At 41.3% G+C, this 16650-nt stretch overlaps 1 protein-coding gene across 1 annotated transcript; it reads left to right on the top strand.

Annotated features, from left to right (window-relative positions):
• Positions 1 to 3377: 3377 nt before the first annotated feature.
• Positions 3378 to 4298, top strand: LOC128123140 (olfactory receptor 2AK2-like). The gene has a single exon (XM_052759185.1). It carries the CDS (start codon positions 3378 to 3380, stop codon positions 4296 to 4298), a length of 921 nt encoding a protein of 306 aa, XP_052615145.1.
• The last annotated feature ends 12352 nt before the right edge of the window (positions 4299 to 16650 follow it).

Genomic DNA, 16650 nt, shown 5'->3' with positions numbered 1-16650 from the left:
AACCACTGCTTTAGAACACATAAGGGCTCGTGGGCTCTGAGTGTGACTAACACTTCTGGTGATCCAAGGTCAGAGCATACTTGGGCATGGTGGTGCAGGCCTCTGATCTCAGCACTCAGAAAGTGGAGGCAAAAGGATTACTGGTTCAAGGTAAGTGTAGGCTCAAAATCCAGATCCAATCCAGCCTAGTTTCAGGGCAAAGCTCTATGTCAGAAAAACAAGGTCTGATGCTGCAAAGTGGTACAGCACTTGGCTAGCCTGTCCAGCGCTCTGAGTTAGAGCCCCAATGACAGAGAGAGAGAGACAGAGAGAGACAGAGAGAGAAACCAACACTCTTAGCAGTGACAGACATCATGATCTTGACAACACCTGATACCCAGGATTGACTCTCAGCCATTGAGAGCAATGGGAGAATTTTATCACTATAAATGTAGGAGCAATGTGAAAGCCATGGGTAATTCAGCATTTCTTCTCAGTAAGAAGAATAGGGGGAGGGGATGCATGGGGTAATTCCACAGTCAAAGAAGACACACAAACACAGACCAGAGAGTGTCTCTGAGCTTCTCTAGGGATTGCTATTATTATTTCACAGTTGCATTCATGTAGCATATTTTACTGCATCGTGAGCAACAGGCATTATAGTTGTGCACGTGTGTCTAGGTTTTACAAAGAAAATCTGTCACCAGTGCTCAGAGCTGAGCTGTGAGCAGGTCACATCACCTCACAAACTATGAAGCTTCTTTTTAATGTCATGTGCAGTGTTCCAGGTTGTTCTCAGAAAGCAACCTCATTTGACCCCTTTGTGTCCCCGAGTCATTTTGTTCTTAGAATTACAGACTCAGGAAATTCTGCTACGTGCTTACTAGAAAGGTGAAACTGTTAGTCCCTAAGGTATTAAATGATAAAAGCTAAGCTAAGTAACCCACGTGCACTAAGAAAAAGTATCCCAGTGCACAACTGACTATGTTCTCAACATAATTTTATCTTGATAATTTCATGAGATGGCGATGATGATGATTTTTAGACAGGGTCTCACTGTGTAGAGCAGGCTGGCCTGGAACTCACAGAGATCTGCCTGTCTCTACCTTCTGAGTGCTGGGAATAAAGGGATTATTTTATTTAACTAACAGTTATGTATATTTGTGCAAACCATTCAATAGACTTCTATTTTCTGCTTCGTGCATCACTTATTTACAACTTATGTTCCAGTTACTCAGGTATTTAATTTTCCTGCTGCTGAAGATATATATGTGTTACATATTTTATCACATATTATGTAATATATAGGAGATTTCATTTTTAATATTAAGGAGATTAATTTTTACTTCTTTAGAATTTTTGTCAGCACATGTCTTTTCAAGAACAAATACTAATACATTACGGTAGCCATGGAAGGGATAATCATTTCAAATATTTGAAAAATGTTTTCCATTTTCTTATCATCATTTTAAGAGCATTTTTTTGTATTTTTATTTATTGTTTAAAATTTCATACAATATATTTTCATAATTTTCTTTCACTCTCCCTAACCCCTCAGCTCTTTCTCCATCTCCCAACCCACTCCCACTGCCCCTCCCCACCCATCCAGCTTCATGTTCTTTCTATTAAAAAAATATCAGACCCAAACAAAACACAAAAAAGGCCGAGTCCAACTTGTGTTGACCAACTACCCTAAGCATTGGGCAGTTCTCTGTGCTTTCTATAACACTTGGAACTATCCTATGACATCACAATGCACGTGGTCTACTTTGCATAGTGTGTGTATTTCAAGATGAAATTCTCGCACAGCTGGATTCCTCTTTTTTATCTCTTCCACAAAACCTTACACCAAATTCCCTGTGTTACCCTCTTGCCAGCACTTTTCACATCCTTCTGGCTTGCTTTTTATTTCTCAGTTTTTATGAGTTTTTACATCATGCTTTGAAATGTGTAACCCTGAAGGTTGAGGGTCCATTATCACAAAACCATCTGCTGTCATAGAGTCTATGATAGTGCCAAGAAGTACTGCCTAGTGAGTGTAATACATAAGCTATTCTTACTATAATCATATTAAAATAGAGCCTGCATATCATTAGGTGTGTTAATAATGTGAGGTGTCTTAGGCTACTGCAAATGGGAAAAACCGTGACAAAACTCTGCTACTTTGATAATCCTAACTCATACAGTCAGACTGCTTAATGTTTGCAAGGTTTTTTTTTTTCACTTTTCTATTTCCAAAACAGTAAAATGGTTCAGCCTCATTGTAATAATTCCATTATCTTTGTGTTTCAGGAATGATTGTTCTCTGTGCTCAGATAGTCAAGGTCAAATAAAAGCCAAGAAATATGAAACTATTTCAGACCATTTCACCAGGTTTTTAGAACCAGCATTTACCAGGGCGTCAGTCCTCCTGCTGCAAACACGGAGAAGCCAGGCTTTGCGTCAGCCCAGAGCAAAACTTTCTGTTCTACAGTTTTGATTTAATAATCTGTGCACAGTACCTCAAAGAATAAAAAGTACCAAGTCAAATTCCATCAAATTATTTTCCGTGCATGGGTGCTTGGCTTGTATGCATGTCTGTGTGCCGCTTGTGTACCTTGTGTACCACGGAGGCCAGAAGAGAGTATTAGATTGCCCTGGAACAAGAGTTGCAGACAGTTGTGGCCTGTCATGTGTGTTCTGGGTCTTGAACTTGTGTCCTGTGAAGGAGTAGCCAGTGCTCTTATCTGCTGAGCCATCTCTCCAGCTCTGACTCATTGATTTCTTACGTCATTGTCCCTTTTGCTCCAGGTTCAGTTTACATGAATAAGTTAATTCTAATTCATAAGGATTGAAAACTTCTATGCAGATGCTACAAAAACCTTAATTCCTACTTATAATCGAAACTAAAATGTGGAATCAAGAATCATTAATTTACACTGTATTCGATCAACTCTGCCATACTAAATTAGTCACAAATGTAAGAGAATGTTTTCACTGCCAAAAACCCAAATTCCAGCCCCTCAACGTAAAGAATCGACTGAGAGGAACACAGTTTTTGAAAACAAAGTAGATAAACAAGTTAATTTGCTGTTTGCATTTCACTTTTGCAATCCTGAAACCCCTTTGTTTCCGTTTCCTCTTTGTGTTTACAAAGACCTTGTGAGGGAAGAGTTTGCAGACTTCAAACATGAGACGTGACCAGGAGCAGGGAAGGGGATCCCCTGACTCACTGCCTGCGTTCTGCATTTTTCAACATATGAAAGCTTGATAGACAGGATGGAAGAGAGCTTGCCTGAGAGCTATTCCAGAAAAGCCTACCTCATATAATAATTGCCATTTACTTTCTCCCCAAAGGCAGTCCTCATTAGATCATGCCTTTTCCAGATTGTATCTGTTTTGATGGTTCAGTCTAAGCCATGGAGAAAGGAAATCACAGCTGGAGGACAGACTTCATCTTGGTTGGTCTTTTCCAGTATGGCCAGATGGACACTCTCCTCTTCACAGTCATCACCATCCTCTTTGCAGTAGCTCTGATAGGCAACATCACACTGGTCCACCTCATCAGGCTGGACCGAAGACTCCACACTCCCATGTACTTTCTCCTCAGCCAACTCTCCATCATCGACATGATGTACATCTCCACCACCGTGCCCAAGATGGCAGCTAACTTCCTGTCAGGCACCAAGACCATTTCCTTTCTGGGCTGTGAGATCCAAACCTTTGTGTTTCTGAGCCTAGGTGGGTCTGAAGCCCTCCTGCTGGGCTTCATGTCCTATGACAGGTATATAGCCATCTGCCGGCCCCTGCACTATCCTGTGCTCATGAGCAGGAAGATCTGCTGCTCCATGGTGGCCTGTGCCTGGAGCAGCAGTTCCGTCAATGCTTTGGTGCACACGCTGTATGCATTTCAGCTTCCGTTCTGTGGATCTCGGATTGTTAACCACTTTTTCTGTGAGATTCCATCTCTCCTGCCATTGGTGTGTGAAGACACATCCCAATATGAGCACACAATCCTCATGAGTGGCCTTGTCATTCTGCTGCTACCCTTCCTGGCCATTCTGGCTTCCTATGCTCGGGTGTTGGTTGTTGTATTCCAGATGCGCTCAGGGAAAGGGCAGAGTAGAGCTGTGTCCACCTGCTCCTCCCACCTGACTGTGGCCAGCCTGTTCTATGCCACCACTCTCTCTACCTACACCCAGCCACACTCCCTGCATTCTCCTGCAAGGGACAAGGTGGTGGCTGTGCTTTACTCAATTGTCACCCCTGTTCTGAACCCATTTATCTACAGCCTGCGCAACAAGGAAGTCATGGGGGCCCTGAAGAGACAGACGGGATGATGGATATTGGGACAAAAGATGTGGTTTTGCAATGCCTGGTGGACTGAAGATTCCATTTAAAACTGGTCATAAAAACCATCGGGGCGATTGCAAAGATTGGTCTTCTGTAAAAGCACCAGAGAGACTGTGTTCTCATCAAGCTTGTATATCTAACGAAGCCACAGCACAGAATTTTGTCCTCTCAGTGGTACCATGGTACTGATGTTTCAAATGGTCCTGTATCCAGGACCCTGAAATACAGTCCATAGGAAATAGACTCTACCTAAACATTCAACATAGCAGTAATTTATACAGTGTCTAAGGTTGACAAAGAGAAAATCCTAACACCTGCTCACACTCCCCTACTCTCTCCATCAGAGGACGTTCTTATGTAAGCATTTCACCTAGGGCCTCCAGCAAAGAATCAGACCAGGAATATGTGGGTAGAAATAAAAAAAAAAAAATAGAGGCTAACTCTGCTATTAAGAAGGAATTAGTTCAAAAGCTCTAAGCCGTGAGGAATGTGACCCTACCGAGGACAGCTACATAGCAGAGCCTCTCCAACACTTGTAAACATAGCAGTTTTGGTGATAGAAGAGTTAGAGGCCTCCTTTTTCTCCACCACAATGGCCATTCTGTTCATATTCTCAGCCTTGTGTGGTGGGGAAAGAAGGGACAAGATTTACAAGGTATACCGAAGAGAAGATGGTGTCAGACAAAACACTCCTGAAGATATAAGGTAAGACCCTTAGCCAGGGCAGGGATGAAGCCAGTGGTGGCCAGCTCACAGAACTCGGTGGCTACTCTCTCCTTTCCAGCCAGAGGAGACGTGAATCACTGAGAATGCTCAGTTGCAGAAACCTCTGAAGACCCCATCTGGGGCCTCAGCCCTCTACTGGATTTCCAGCACAACCTGTGTCCTCATATTTAGTTCAGCTCCCAGAGCCCATGTTGGGTGGCTCACATCTGCTTGTAACTTGTAACTCCAGGGGAATCTTACACCCCCTTCTGGCCTCCTGGGGCACTGCATGCCGCACGCGTGTTTTATACTATTATTTTATCTAATTCTGACCATAATGAATCTGATATTTAAAGGGATTTAGAGGGTCAGTTTTTATCTGGGGATTAATCAGAGGTGTGTCTATCCAAGCTGAAGAATCCAAGTTCTGACTCTTCACATTATATTCCTGTGACTGAAGAAAAAAAAAAAATCCTACTGTATTAAAGACCAGAAAAATTAGACTATTAATCCTCAGCTTTCAAAAAGATGCATTGGTAGATGACTTATGTTACTTTGGGGACTTAAGATTCCCCATTATTAAGTCTGGAATTCACAGAGATTTTAAGACAGGCCATAGGAATTAGAAACTGGAAAGGAATTCCAACTGGGAGTAGCGATGGGCTGCTTCAGGGGTCTTGAGGCAGGAGAAGAACTCATCTTCCAGGAAGAAGACTATATCCATACAAATCAGTCTTGGCTCAATTTTTTAAATTCATTACTATTGTTGTGTGTATAATGTGTATGTGTGAACACGGGTATGCACATGCCACAGGGCACCAGTAGAGATGGAAGACAGCTTTAGACATCAGTTCTGGGTTCTGGGAAACGGGGCTCAGGTTCCTACAGCAAGCTCCCCTGCTGAGTGGTCTCTCTGGCCCTGGCCTGGCTATTGCTTCATTCACTTTCCTGTAAGAGGCTCTGTTCTGTGAGCAAGGCTGAAATAGATCGAAAATGCCCCTTCTCTCAACCTTTGTGCAGAACTACAAATAAAGACTTTTCTATTTTCTCTATATTGTCTGTCACTTCCTCTTTCTGCCAGTGAGCATTTGAACCTGGTGCCAGGCCTGGTGACCAGAGCAATTGATCACAGGCCTGCCCCTTTAAGATACTGGTCATTTTGGTGTCCAGATCCCACAGTCTAAAGAAATCGGGCCACACCCTTCTGCAGGGCTCCTTCTGGAAGCTAAAGTTAAGAAGCTGTTCTGTGTTGTGGTTTTACACCTCTAATTTATGGGTCTCCCAGAACCTGGCTCCTCCATTCTCTGTCACATACACTCTCCCAGACTAAATCATGTGATGTAAAACTCCCAAAAGCTCCTGAAAAATGATAAAGTCAGATATTTCCTTCATTCAGGCCACATGTCTGAAGGCTCACTTCTCTGTCCCTTCCGCACTCTCATGGCGGCCTCATCTCTCTGTCTCACTCTTCCTTTAAGCTGTCCCTCTTAATGAAGCTCCTCTCTGGAAGAGAAGCCCCTCTTTCTTTTTTGGGCCATGTTATGCTGTTTCTGATCAAATTATACTGTTCTTTTTTCAATACTGTCCCACCTCCAGGCCTCACCACAGTCACCGGGCCCTTTCTTCTAATGACTTCATTCTTGAAGAGTCATCGTGTGTCAGCTCCTTTCCCAAAGTAACTGGTCCTGCCTGGTTCTTTCATTTGACACAGAATTCTGGTTATAAATTCATGCAACATTTTGTTTGCAGATAAGAGCAGCAACTGTTTTTTTTTTGTTTGTTTGTTTTTTGTTTTGTTTTGTTTTTTCCTATGGGAGAAATGTCTATTATCACAATGCTCATATAAAATGCTGTCAGTGGCCGGGCGTTGGTGGCACACACCTTTAATCTCAGCACTCAGGAGGCAGAGCCAGGAGGATCTCTGTGAGTTTGAGGCCAGCCTGGTCTACAGAGAGAGATCTGGGACAGGCACCAAAACTACACAGAGAAACTCTGTCTCAAAAAAAAAAAAAAAATGCTGTCAGTATAGCACAATTTCGTCTTCAATTTTAAAATTCACAGAGAACTGCTAGAATTATATTAAATATATCTTATTGCTAGGGTAGGCAATGATTCAGGAAATTGGGAAGGGAGGCAGATTCCCAAAGAGACAACTTAAAAGTTTCAAACATTAGCTTTGACACACAATCTTCAAATTGATTGTTACTGGTTAGTTAAAAACAAACAGGGGTCAGGAAGATGGCTCAGCATGTAAACACACCTGCTGTTAAGCCCAGCGACCTGAGTTCAATAGCCAGGACCCCCATAGTAGAAGAGAACTGACTCCGATACCCCATCCTCTGACTTCCACCTGCGTGCTTTGGAATGCACATTCTGTTCTTGGTTATGTTGGTTCTGGGCCCATGGAAAGGCAGACTTCACTGTAACAGGAATATGCAGCAGAAACAGCTCACCTCATAAAGGGTGGGAAACAGAGTAAGGGTCTAGGGATCGGGTACAACCATCAAAGACATCCCTTCCCCACCCCCACCCCCCCACCCCCCCGCCACTGCTGTACTTCCTCTAACCAAGCTCTACCCTCCACAATTTCTAACAATTCCAAGAAGGTTTCATCTTCCATATTTCCACCAGTTCTTACGAGTCTGCTCAAAAATGACTCCATTCTTGGATTAAAGCATCAATCAGTCAGAGTCTTGGCATGAGACACACCAGAGATTTGCTTCACTCATCTCAGCATCTTTCAGAACAACCAAGTTGATAAGATTGACCATCATGAGGCCACAGATGCTCTTATAGCGACCTGTTCTATCTGGGTCGATACAGCAAAAGTTCCCCATAATACCACGCGGCATTGAAACTGCTTGACTACAGAGAAGAAAATATTCTTCTATATATTCCCTTTACAGAGATGGCCAGGTGATTTTTAAAATAGTCTTAACATTTTCTTTAGTTAACTAATTAATTTTACATCCTGGCCATGGTTTCCCATCCCCCTCTCCTCCCAGTCCCTCCCCCCACAGCCCCCTTCTGTCCCCACGCCCAATCGACTTCTCTGCTTCTGTTCAGGAAAGAGTAGGCCTCCCATGGATATCAACAAAACATGGCTTATCAAGTTACAGTAAGACTAAGCACCTCCCCATGTATTAAGGCTGGGCAAGGCAACCAGTAGGAGGAGCAGAGTCCTGGAAGTCAGCAAAAGAGTCAGAGACAGCCTCTGCTCCACTGTCAGGGGTCCCACAAGAAGAACAAGCTACACAACTGTAACATATATGCAGAGAGTCTAGGTCAGTCCCATGCAGGCTCCCTAGTTGTTAATTCAGTCTCTATGAGGCCCTAGGAGGCCAGGTTAGTTGATTCTGTGGATTTTCTTGTGGTGTCCTTGACCTCTCTGGCTCCTATAATCCTTTCTCCCCCTTGTCTGGAGGATTTCCCAAACTCTGCCTGATATTTGGCTGCGGGTCTGCGTCTGTTTCCATCAGTTGCTGGATGAAGCCTCTCTGATGACAATGGGCTAGGAACCATCTATGACATTTTTACTTCCTGAACAGGACACCAATAGTGCAGACACGAAGACCAACAATCAGTAAATGGGACCTCATGAAACTGAAAAGCTTCCATAAGGCAAAGGACAGCCTCAACTGGACATAACGGCAGTCTACAGAATGGGAAAAGACCTTCACCAACCCCACATCTGACCAAGGGCTGATTTCCAAAGTATACAAATAAACTAGACATCAAAATATCAAATAATCCAATTTAAAAATGGGATACAGATCTAAACAGAGAATTCTCAACAGAAGAATCTCAAATGGCTAAGAAACACTTAAATGTTCAACTTCCTTGGCCATCACGGAAATGCAAATTAAAATTACTCTGAGATTCCATCTTATACCTGTCAGAATGGCTAAGTTCAAAAACACAAGTGACAGCTCGTGCTGGAGAGGATGTGGAGCAAGAGGAACATGTCTCCATTGCTGGTAGGAGTGCAAGCTTGTACAGCCACTTTGGAAACCTACATGGGCAGTTTCTCAGAAAACTGGGAAATCAATCTGCCCAGTCTACCACAAGACCCAGCTATACCCCTCACAGGTGTATACCCAGAGGATACTCAATCATATCCAAGGACACTTGTGCAACTATGCTCATAGCAACTTTATTTGTAATAGCTAGAACCTGGAAACAACCTAGACGTCCCTCAACTGAGGGATGATAAAGAAAATGTGGTACATTTACACAATAGAGTATTACTTAGCTATTAAAAACAATGACATCAGGAAATCTGCAGACAAATGAGTGAGGTAACCCAGATCCAGAAAGACAAACATGGCATGTACTCATGCATAAGTGGATATTAGCTGTAAAATAACGGATAACTATGCTGTAATCCACAGACCCAGAGAGACTAGGTAACAAGGAGGGTTCAAGGAGGGATGCCCAAATCTCCCTGGGAAGGGGAAATAGAGGAGATTTCGTGAGTGTACTGCAGGCAGGTGGGGATGGAAACATGAGTGATCAGGTTGGAGCGGGGAGAGTACTGACAGGGACTAGTGGTCAGGTAGAGACATGGCACAAAGAAATCTCCCAGGAATCTACAAGGATGACCCCATCTAAAACTCCTAGCAATAGGAAATATGTATCCTGAACTGGTCATCTCCTGTGATCAGGCAAGTCTTAATGTCTTATATTCTAACAAATATGAGAACTTCTTCATGCCTAAGTGTCAATTATAAGTAAGTCAGAAGTTTTCTGATTTTGCTAAGCTAAGACTGGTTGTTGAATATAATATAATCAATGAACTAATGATACTGAAGGATCTCAAGGGATAGCAAAAGATTCTGGATTCTGGATTCTAAAATCTGGATTCATTTTAGAGATGCATAAACAGTATCTTAACATCTATTGTCAATAGTAAGAGTGTGCCTGGGGTTTAAGAGATGACTCAACAGTTAAGCAGGTATTGGTCTTGCAAGGGACTCAAGTTCAGTTGCCAGGACCCATCAGGTGACTCACAACTGCCTGTAACTCCAGCTTCAGAGGATTCAGTGCCCTCTTCTGGCCTCTGTGGATATTTCACTCATATGCACATGCCCCCACAAAGACACACACACACACACACACACACACACACACACACACACACACACGTAAAAATTAAATAAATATTAAAAATAAAAAATTGTTTTCTTAATTTGGGGTTGAATATCTTAATTAATTGTATGTTAAGCTTTTTATACAATGAGCACAAAATAATTGTTCTTGTTTATGGCATACAACATGATACATGTATATAGTGTATGATGATCATTTGAGGGTAATTAACATGTCTGTTACCATAAACATTTATCATTTCTTTATGGTAAAAAATATTCAGAGTCCTCTGTTCCAGGTTTCTTTGAAATGAATAATGTGTTTTTATTAATACCAGTCACCTTACTGTGTAACAGAACACCAGCAAGAATGGCTTGATTGTTCTTCCGTATGCCTATAGGCACCAATCTATTTAATTACAAGATTCAAAGAGCTCTGTATGTTGGCTTTAAGAATTCCTGTATAATTGTGAGAACACAACTCAAGCAGACTTTTCACTTCTCAGCCAGCTCATACCCAGAAGTGTGTGTCCAATCAGTTTCAGCTTAGTTCAGTAGAATAACATAGATTGAATTTATATTTTTAACCAGTTAAGGCATTAGACAAACACCTCCCCTTATACATAAATCAGAAGGCCAGGTGGGAGCAGATACCTTTTGGGTAAAACTAATGCTTCTCAGTAACCTAATGCTGTTCAGTAACCTCTAAATAAACCAGCCGGGGTTAGATATCTTAGCCCTTTTTATAGATGATTAGCCTGAGTCTCAAGCATTCAGGTGACTGTGCCTAATCTTACAGCTACAAACTTTAATTCTGCAGTTGAGCCATCCCCATTTTCAAAGAGTAGCTTTATAGGCCAAGTATTTCTCACATTCTGTGTCCATCTCCGTCTCACTTCCAGATCATTCCACACACATGGATTGTCGCTAATGCACAGGCTAATGTGACTGATGCATTCCCAGGAGTGAGACCATGAGTTTACTACCACAGGTAATGATATTAAAAAATGGATCCCTTTCAAACTGGCTGTCTCCTGATGTCACCAATATGGGTCAGTTACATCAGGGATCAAATATCCTGGGATTTGAAAATTAACTTTAGGGAGCTGATATACAGAGAACGTAGTTTCAGCTGGATTTCACTAACGGTGCTCTCACTGAGGATTCTGCACTCCGACTGTGGGATGACCTGGACTGTGAGCAGGTGTGCTTCATACTGCACAAGTGGCCCTAAGCTTTGGGTGTCAATTCATAGGATCAGAGTCACAGAGTCAGGATTGTCCTGCACAGCTCCGGACACAGGTAAGTGCGAGCAAGGATTGCAGGTGGTGTTCTCTCAGGGTTTTGTTACAATATATTCCACTTACACAATTTTAGGGACTATGCCATAATTCATAGCATTTTTGAGAATAGAGAAGCCAATGTATCTACACCTCCCCTCATAACCTCTTAAGCCTGCTCTCCTAACTCTGACATCACCTTTTGTAAAATCCACAAAGCGTGATGGTGGTCTCTACCAATTAACGTGATATGAAAGATCATTGGGTTGTTAGATGTCCTGCTGTAGCAGCCCAGTGGTCCTCCACGGCTTTTCTCATTACACATTGTAGAGGAGTATTAAAAAACCTTTGTGAGTATAATTTGTTTCCCCCTTTCTTTTAAGTTATTTCTTAGGATAAAATCCAGGACAACTCTCAATACTTCCTCGGGACAGAATCAGCTCTGTTTGCACTCCTGGTTGACTATAGATTACAATAGTTCTGTTTTATTTTCACTTCTGCCCTGAGAAAGACTTCAGTACAACCCAACTTATAGTGTGAAACACAGAGGAAGGCTCAGTATTTTATTAGTGCATAAGCATGGTAATTGTCTTAATTGTGCTCTTAGTGTCCATTGAGACTAGATATTTTCAGTACTTAATTGAAAACTTATAAGATTTATAAATTTTGATTATATATAGTTTTTCTTAGCAAGGTGAAGTTATTCAGACAATACCAAAGAAGTTTAGTCCAACCCTGAGATAGACGGTGCATTTTACTCCATCATTTCAATAATTCATGCACTTCCTTCTAGGACTAGTGACAGTTCTGTCATTAAATTGTATTATTATTATTATTATTATTGTATGTGTGCATGCACACACAAGTGAGAGGACAATGTTGGGGAGTCTGTTCTCTCCTTTCACTGTTACACAGGTTCTGGGGATCGAATCCAAGTCCTCAAACTTTCGTAGGATGTGCTTTACCCACCGGGCATCTTGCCGGCTCCAGCAATGATTCTTGAGCAGCTTCCTTGAGAACAGCAATTGGTTAAGTACTCCATTTAAACTACCATATTTCATTAAAACAAGTCTATATAAGATAGTTAAGTCCCTACTTTAAAATACTGACCCTCCCCCCGGGACTTTTTTGATCTAAGACAGCGGTTCTCAACCTTGCTAATGCTGCGACCCTTTAATACAGTTCCTTATGTAGTGGTGACCTCCAACTGTAAAATTATTTTTGTTGCTACTTCATAACTGTAATTTTGCTACTGTGATGAATCATAATGAAAATATCTGACATGCAGGATATCTGATATGTGAGACCAGAGGGGTTGAGAACTGCTGTTCTAAGAGATGTGTTTAACTTTAAAGTGCTGTAATCACACGGATACACTCCAGATGTGGAATCTGCAGGTACATGAACAAGACCATGGATCCACACTGACTCCTGACAGGATGGTAGCCTCCCTGGAATGTACATACTGGGTTTTCATGTCATTTAAACAACAAAAGTGTGCTGGTTTTCCTTGGCCAAAGCAGCACAACTGTAATAATCTTTTATAGTTTTTATTTATTTATGAGTTCACAAAAATGCTGCTCTGTGACATGCATTTCTCATCCCAGGACTCAGGAAGCTGAGGCAGGAGAACTGCAAGTTCCACGACAGCCTGGGCTACCCAGTAAGACCTTGTCTGAAAAATAAATATCTGAAGTCAATTGTTCCTTCCTTCCATTTTGCTAAAGCATATTTTTGGTAGCAAAACAGCCTACTACTGCCCCTACGTGGGGTTATATGTGACAGAGGATATAACCTATCTGAATTCAACTTATCAATTACTTGAAAGTTGATCATTTCATCTAGCCTAGGCATTCAAGAGTCTATTGTTTATTGTATTTTTCTTTTTTGATTAAGACAATAAATACGAGAGGGAATTTATCTGTTTTCTGTGTATAGCATAATGGAATACAAAAACAACAATTCTTTTGATCTCCAAATTTAGCTTGCACTTTATTCTTTGAAATCACATTATTATATTCACCTGAGTAAATATCTTTGTCATGAAATGACACATTATAAGATTTTGTTTGTTACCTGATTGCTTCAAACTTAAAATAACTTAAAAATTTGAAGCATGAATAATAGTTCTGTGACATATAAACATTTTATTGGCTTTTAGAAGGCAATACTTTAGTGAAGGTGTAGAGAAAACTCTCATAAACACTAACTATAGACTCTCAGACATCAGAGTGACTGTATTAACTGCTGTCATGTAGAATTACTCTCCAGTCAGAAGAAATCCATGAAACATGAATGACAGGAGAGTCCAAGGAGACACTGAAAACATTTTCATGTTATTAAAACATAAGGGAAGTTCTATTGTAAGTTAGTTCTGAGATACATTTTTTCTTAAAAATAATTGAGTATGAGACATCTATTTTCAGATAATTGTAATAGTTCTTTGTGGCTATGGGAACCAAACCCGAGGTTTCACACATGGAAGGTAAACACTCTACCACAGAGCTGCTCTACTGATCCTGGAAAAATACTTTCATTTAAACTTATTTTAAAATCTCTCTCTCTCTCTCTCTCTCTCTCTCTCTCTCTCTCTCTCTCTCTCTCTCTCTCTCTCATGTGTATGTCTGTGTTTGTGTCTGCATCTATATCTATATGTGTGCGTGTCTGTGTTGATGTTTATGTGTGTCTATGTCTGTGTGTGTTTGTGTCTGGTCTCATGGGTGTCACAGTATGTCTTCAATGCTATCACACAGGAATATCAAATTTACAATGATCATAGATGCCTTTCATGTATTAATAACTGCTAACCTTCCCAGTATACTACACTAGTGAAACACAGGCCAATGTCTGAAAAACAATAATGTGCTGTAGTGTTCCAAACACATCGTAGGTTTAAAACGATGCAATGAAATAACTCGAAATGAGTGAAATACATTGAAGAGATATGCAATAAGTGTAACTATGATAGGCCACTATACGTAAGTAACAAAATACTTAAGAAACATTTTTAATAGAAAACAGGAAAAAAGATTTTCTTCTTTTTTTTTTTTTTTTAATAGAGTCTCACTGTGTACCGTTGGCTGTCCTGGAACTCACTATGTAGACCAGTCTGGCCTAGAACTCACAGAGATCCACTTGCCTCTGCCTCCTAGGTGCTGGATTTAAAGGTATGTGCCAGCACACCCAGTGAGAACAAAATTTCACATGCAATTTTTCAGATTAGCTCAAAGGTTAAGGGGGCCAGAGTTTTTCTGCCTCAGCATGGAACACACATGTCTTAAAACTAACAACACTCTCAATGTTCCATGAATGACGGCTATTGTTACACCTGACAACACTCTCAAGGTTCCATGAATGATGGCTATTGTTACACCTGACAACACTCTCAAGGTTCCATGAATGATGGCTATTGTTACACCTGACAACACTCTCAATGTTCCATGAATGATGGCTATTGCTACACCTGACAACACTCTCAAGGTTCCATGAATGACGGCTATTGTTACACCTGACAACACTCTCAAGGTTCCATGAATGACGGCTATTGTTACACCTGACAACACTCTCAAGGTTCCATGAATGATGGCTATTGTTACACCTGACAACACTCTCAGTGTTCCATGAATGATGGCTATTGTTACACCTGACAACACTCTCAGTGTTCCATGAATGATGGCTATTGTTACACCTGACAACACCTAACTGTCAAAATAGGGAGATGAAAACACACATGGTGGGTGTGCTGGCACATGTCTTTAATCCCAGGATTAAAAGCAGAGTCAGGCAGATCTCTGTGAGTTCGAGGCTAGCCTGGTCTACAAAGCAAGTTCTAGGACAAGCAGGATTGTTACACAGAGAAACCCTGTCTTGGGAAAAAAAAAATCTGTTGGAATTTATACAATGTGTAATACCCACTTACAAATTTATCTTTCCATTCTAGTCAAGCTAAAGAAAAACTAGAAAATGAGTCTTACATAAAGATTATGGTTGAAACTTGAACAGAATTCCCTTGGCAATCATTGGTCAGCTGCTCTTCAGCTATTGGAATTTGGGAGGAAATGATGAACTTCATGCAGATAGAAAAGAAAGTCCTGAGTCGCCTTCTACTGAACAGATCTTCACAGGAAAGAGATTTAATCTAGAGTGTTGGTAAGTCGAGAGCCCCCCACACCGGGATCCCGGGAGGTGTTCTGCATGTTGTTTGTTAGGGACACTGGAAGCCCACATGACATTTTCACAAGTGTTAACTGTCTGATTCTTAAGAATATGGGATTAGTCTAAGTGTGAAAGTCTGTAACACAATTTATGTTCCCCTACTTCTATGTCATCATGAAACTGTCAATTTTCCACAGGAATATTTGATGAAATTTAGTATCATTTTTGAGAGTGTACTAGATAAAGGTAATTAATTAGTATAAGAAGAAATCTGCATGAGCTAGTCAGTGGTAATGCATGTCTTTAAACCCAGCACTCAAAAGGAAGAGGCGGGCAGATCTCTGTGAGTTCAAGACCAGCCTGGTCTACAAAGCAAGCTCCGGGACAGCCAGGACTGTTACACAGAGAAACCCTATCAAAAAAAAATTTTAAAGGAAGGAAGGAAGGAAGAAAGAAAGAAAAGAGGGGAGGAGGGAAGAAATCTGCATGAACCAACGGCCCTTCTCATCAGGAAAGAAATCTTGATAGTGTGAGGCATGGCACTGGGGTGTGAAGCATCTGTGCTCATTACATATGGTATAGGTCAGCAGGGCCTCACACACAGAATAGAGAAATTCAGCCGTGTGGTTTTCCTTTATGACAAAGTATGATGACAAGAGTGTTGCCTTACTTTCATCTGGAACTGCTTTAATAGATATGTAAGAAAGGTGCAAAGGCCATGAGTTGGGTCACAGCAGCACTCACAAATTTACAGGAATTTAGGGTTTCTTTCAACTGAGAAATATCAAACTGCAGGAAATTGAAATCATCACACAATGCCTCGTTATGCCATGATTAAAATAAGCATAGGGGTAAACACATTATGAGGCAGTAGACTATTAGTTCTGTTTTATTTAATTCAGTTGAAAGTTAAAATACGATGCAACAAATGTGGACAATGCGGAAGTGTGTGTGTGTGTGTGTGTGTGTGTGTGTGTGTGTGTGTGTGTGATACACACTCATGTGTATGTGTTCACGGACAGGCCAGAGGAGGGTGTTGAGGTCCTCCTCTCTCAGTCTCTGTCTTACTTCCTTGAGGCAGAGTCTCTCCCTGAACCGTGCTCTTGTTTTGT

This window comes from Peromyscus californicus, unplaced genomic scaffold (assembly GCF_007827085.1).
Source record: "Peromyscus californicus insignis strain IS unplaced genomic scaffold, ASM782708v3 Scaffold_3__1_contigs__length_106647218, whole genome shotgun sequence".
Classification (NCBI taxonomy): domain Eukaryota; kingdom Metazoa; phylum Chordata; class Mammalia; order Rodentia; family Cricetidae; genus Peromyscus; species Peromyscus californicus.
This window is presented reverse-complemented; position numbering and strand designations above follow the sequence as displayed.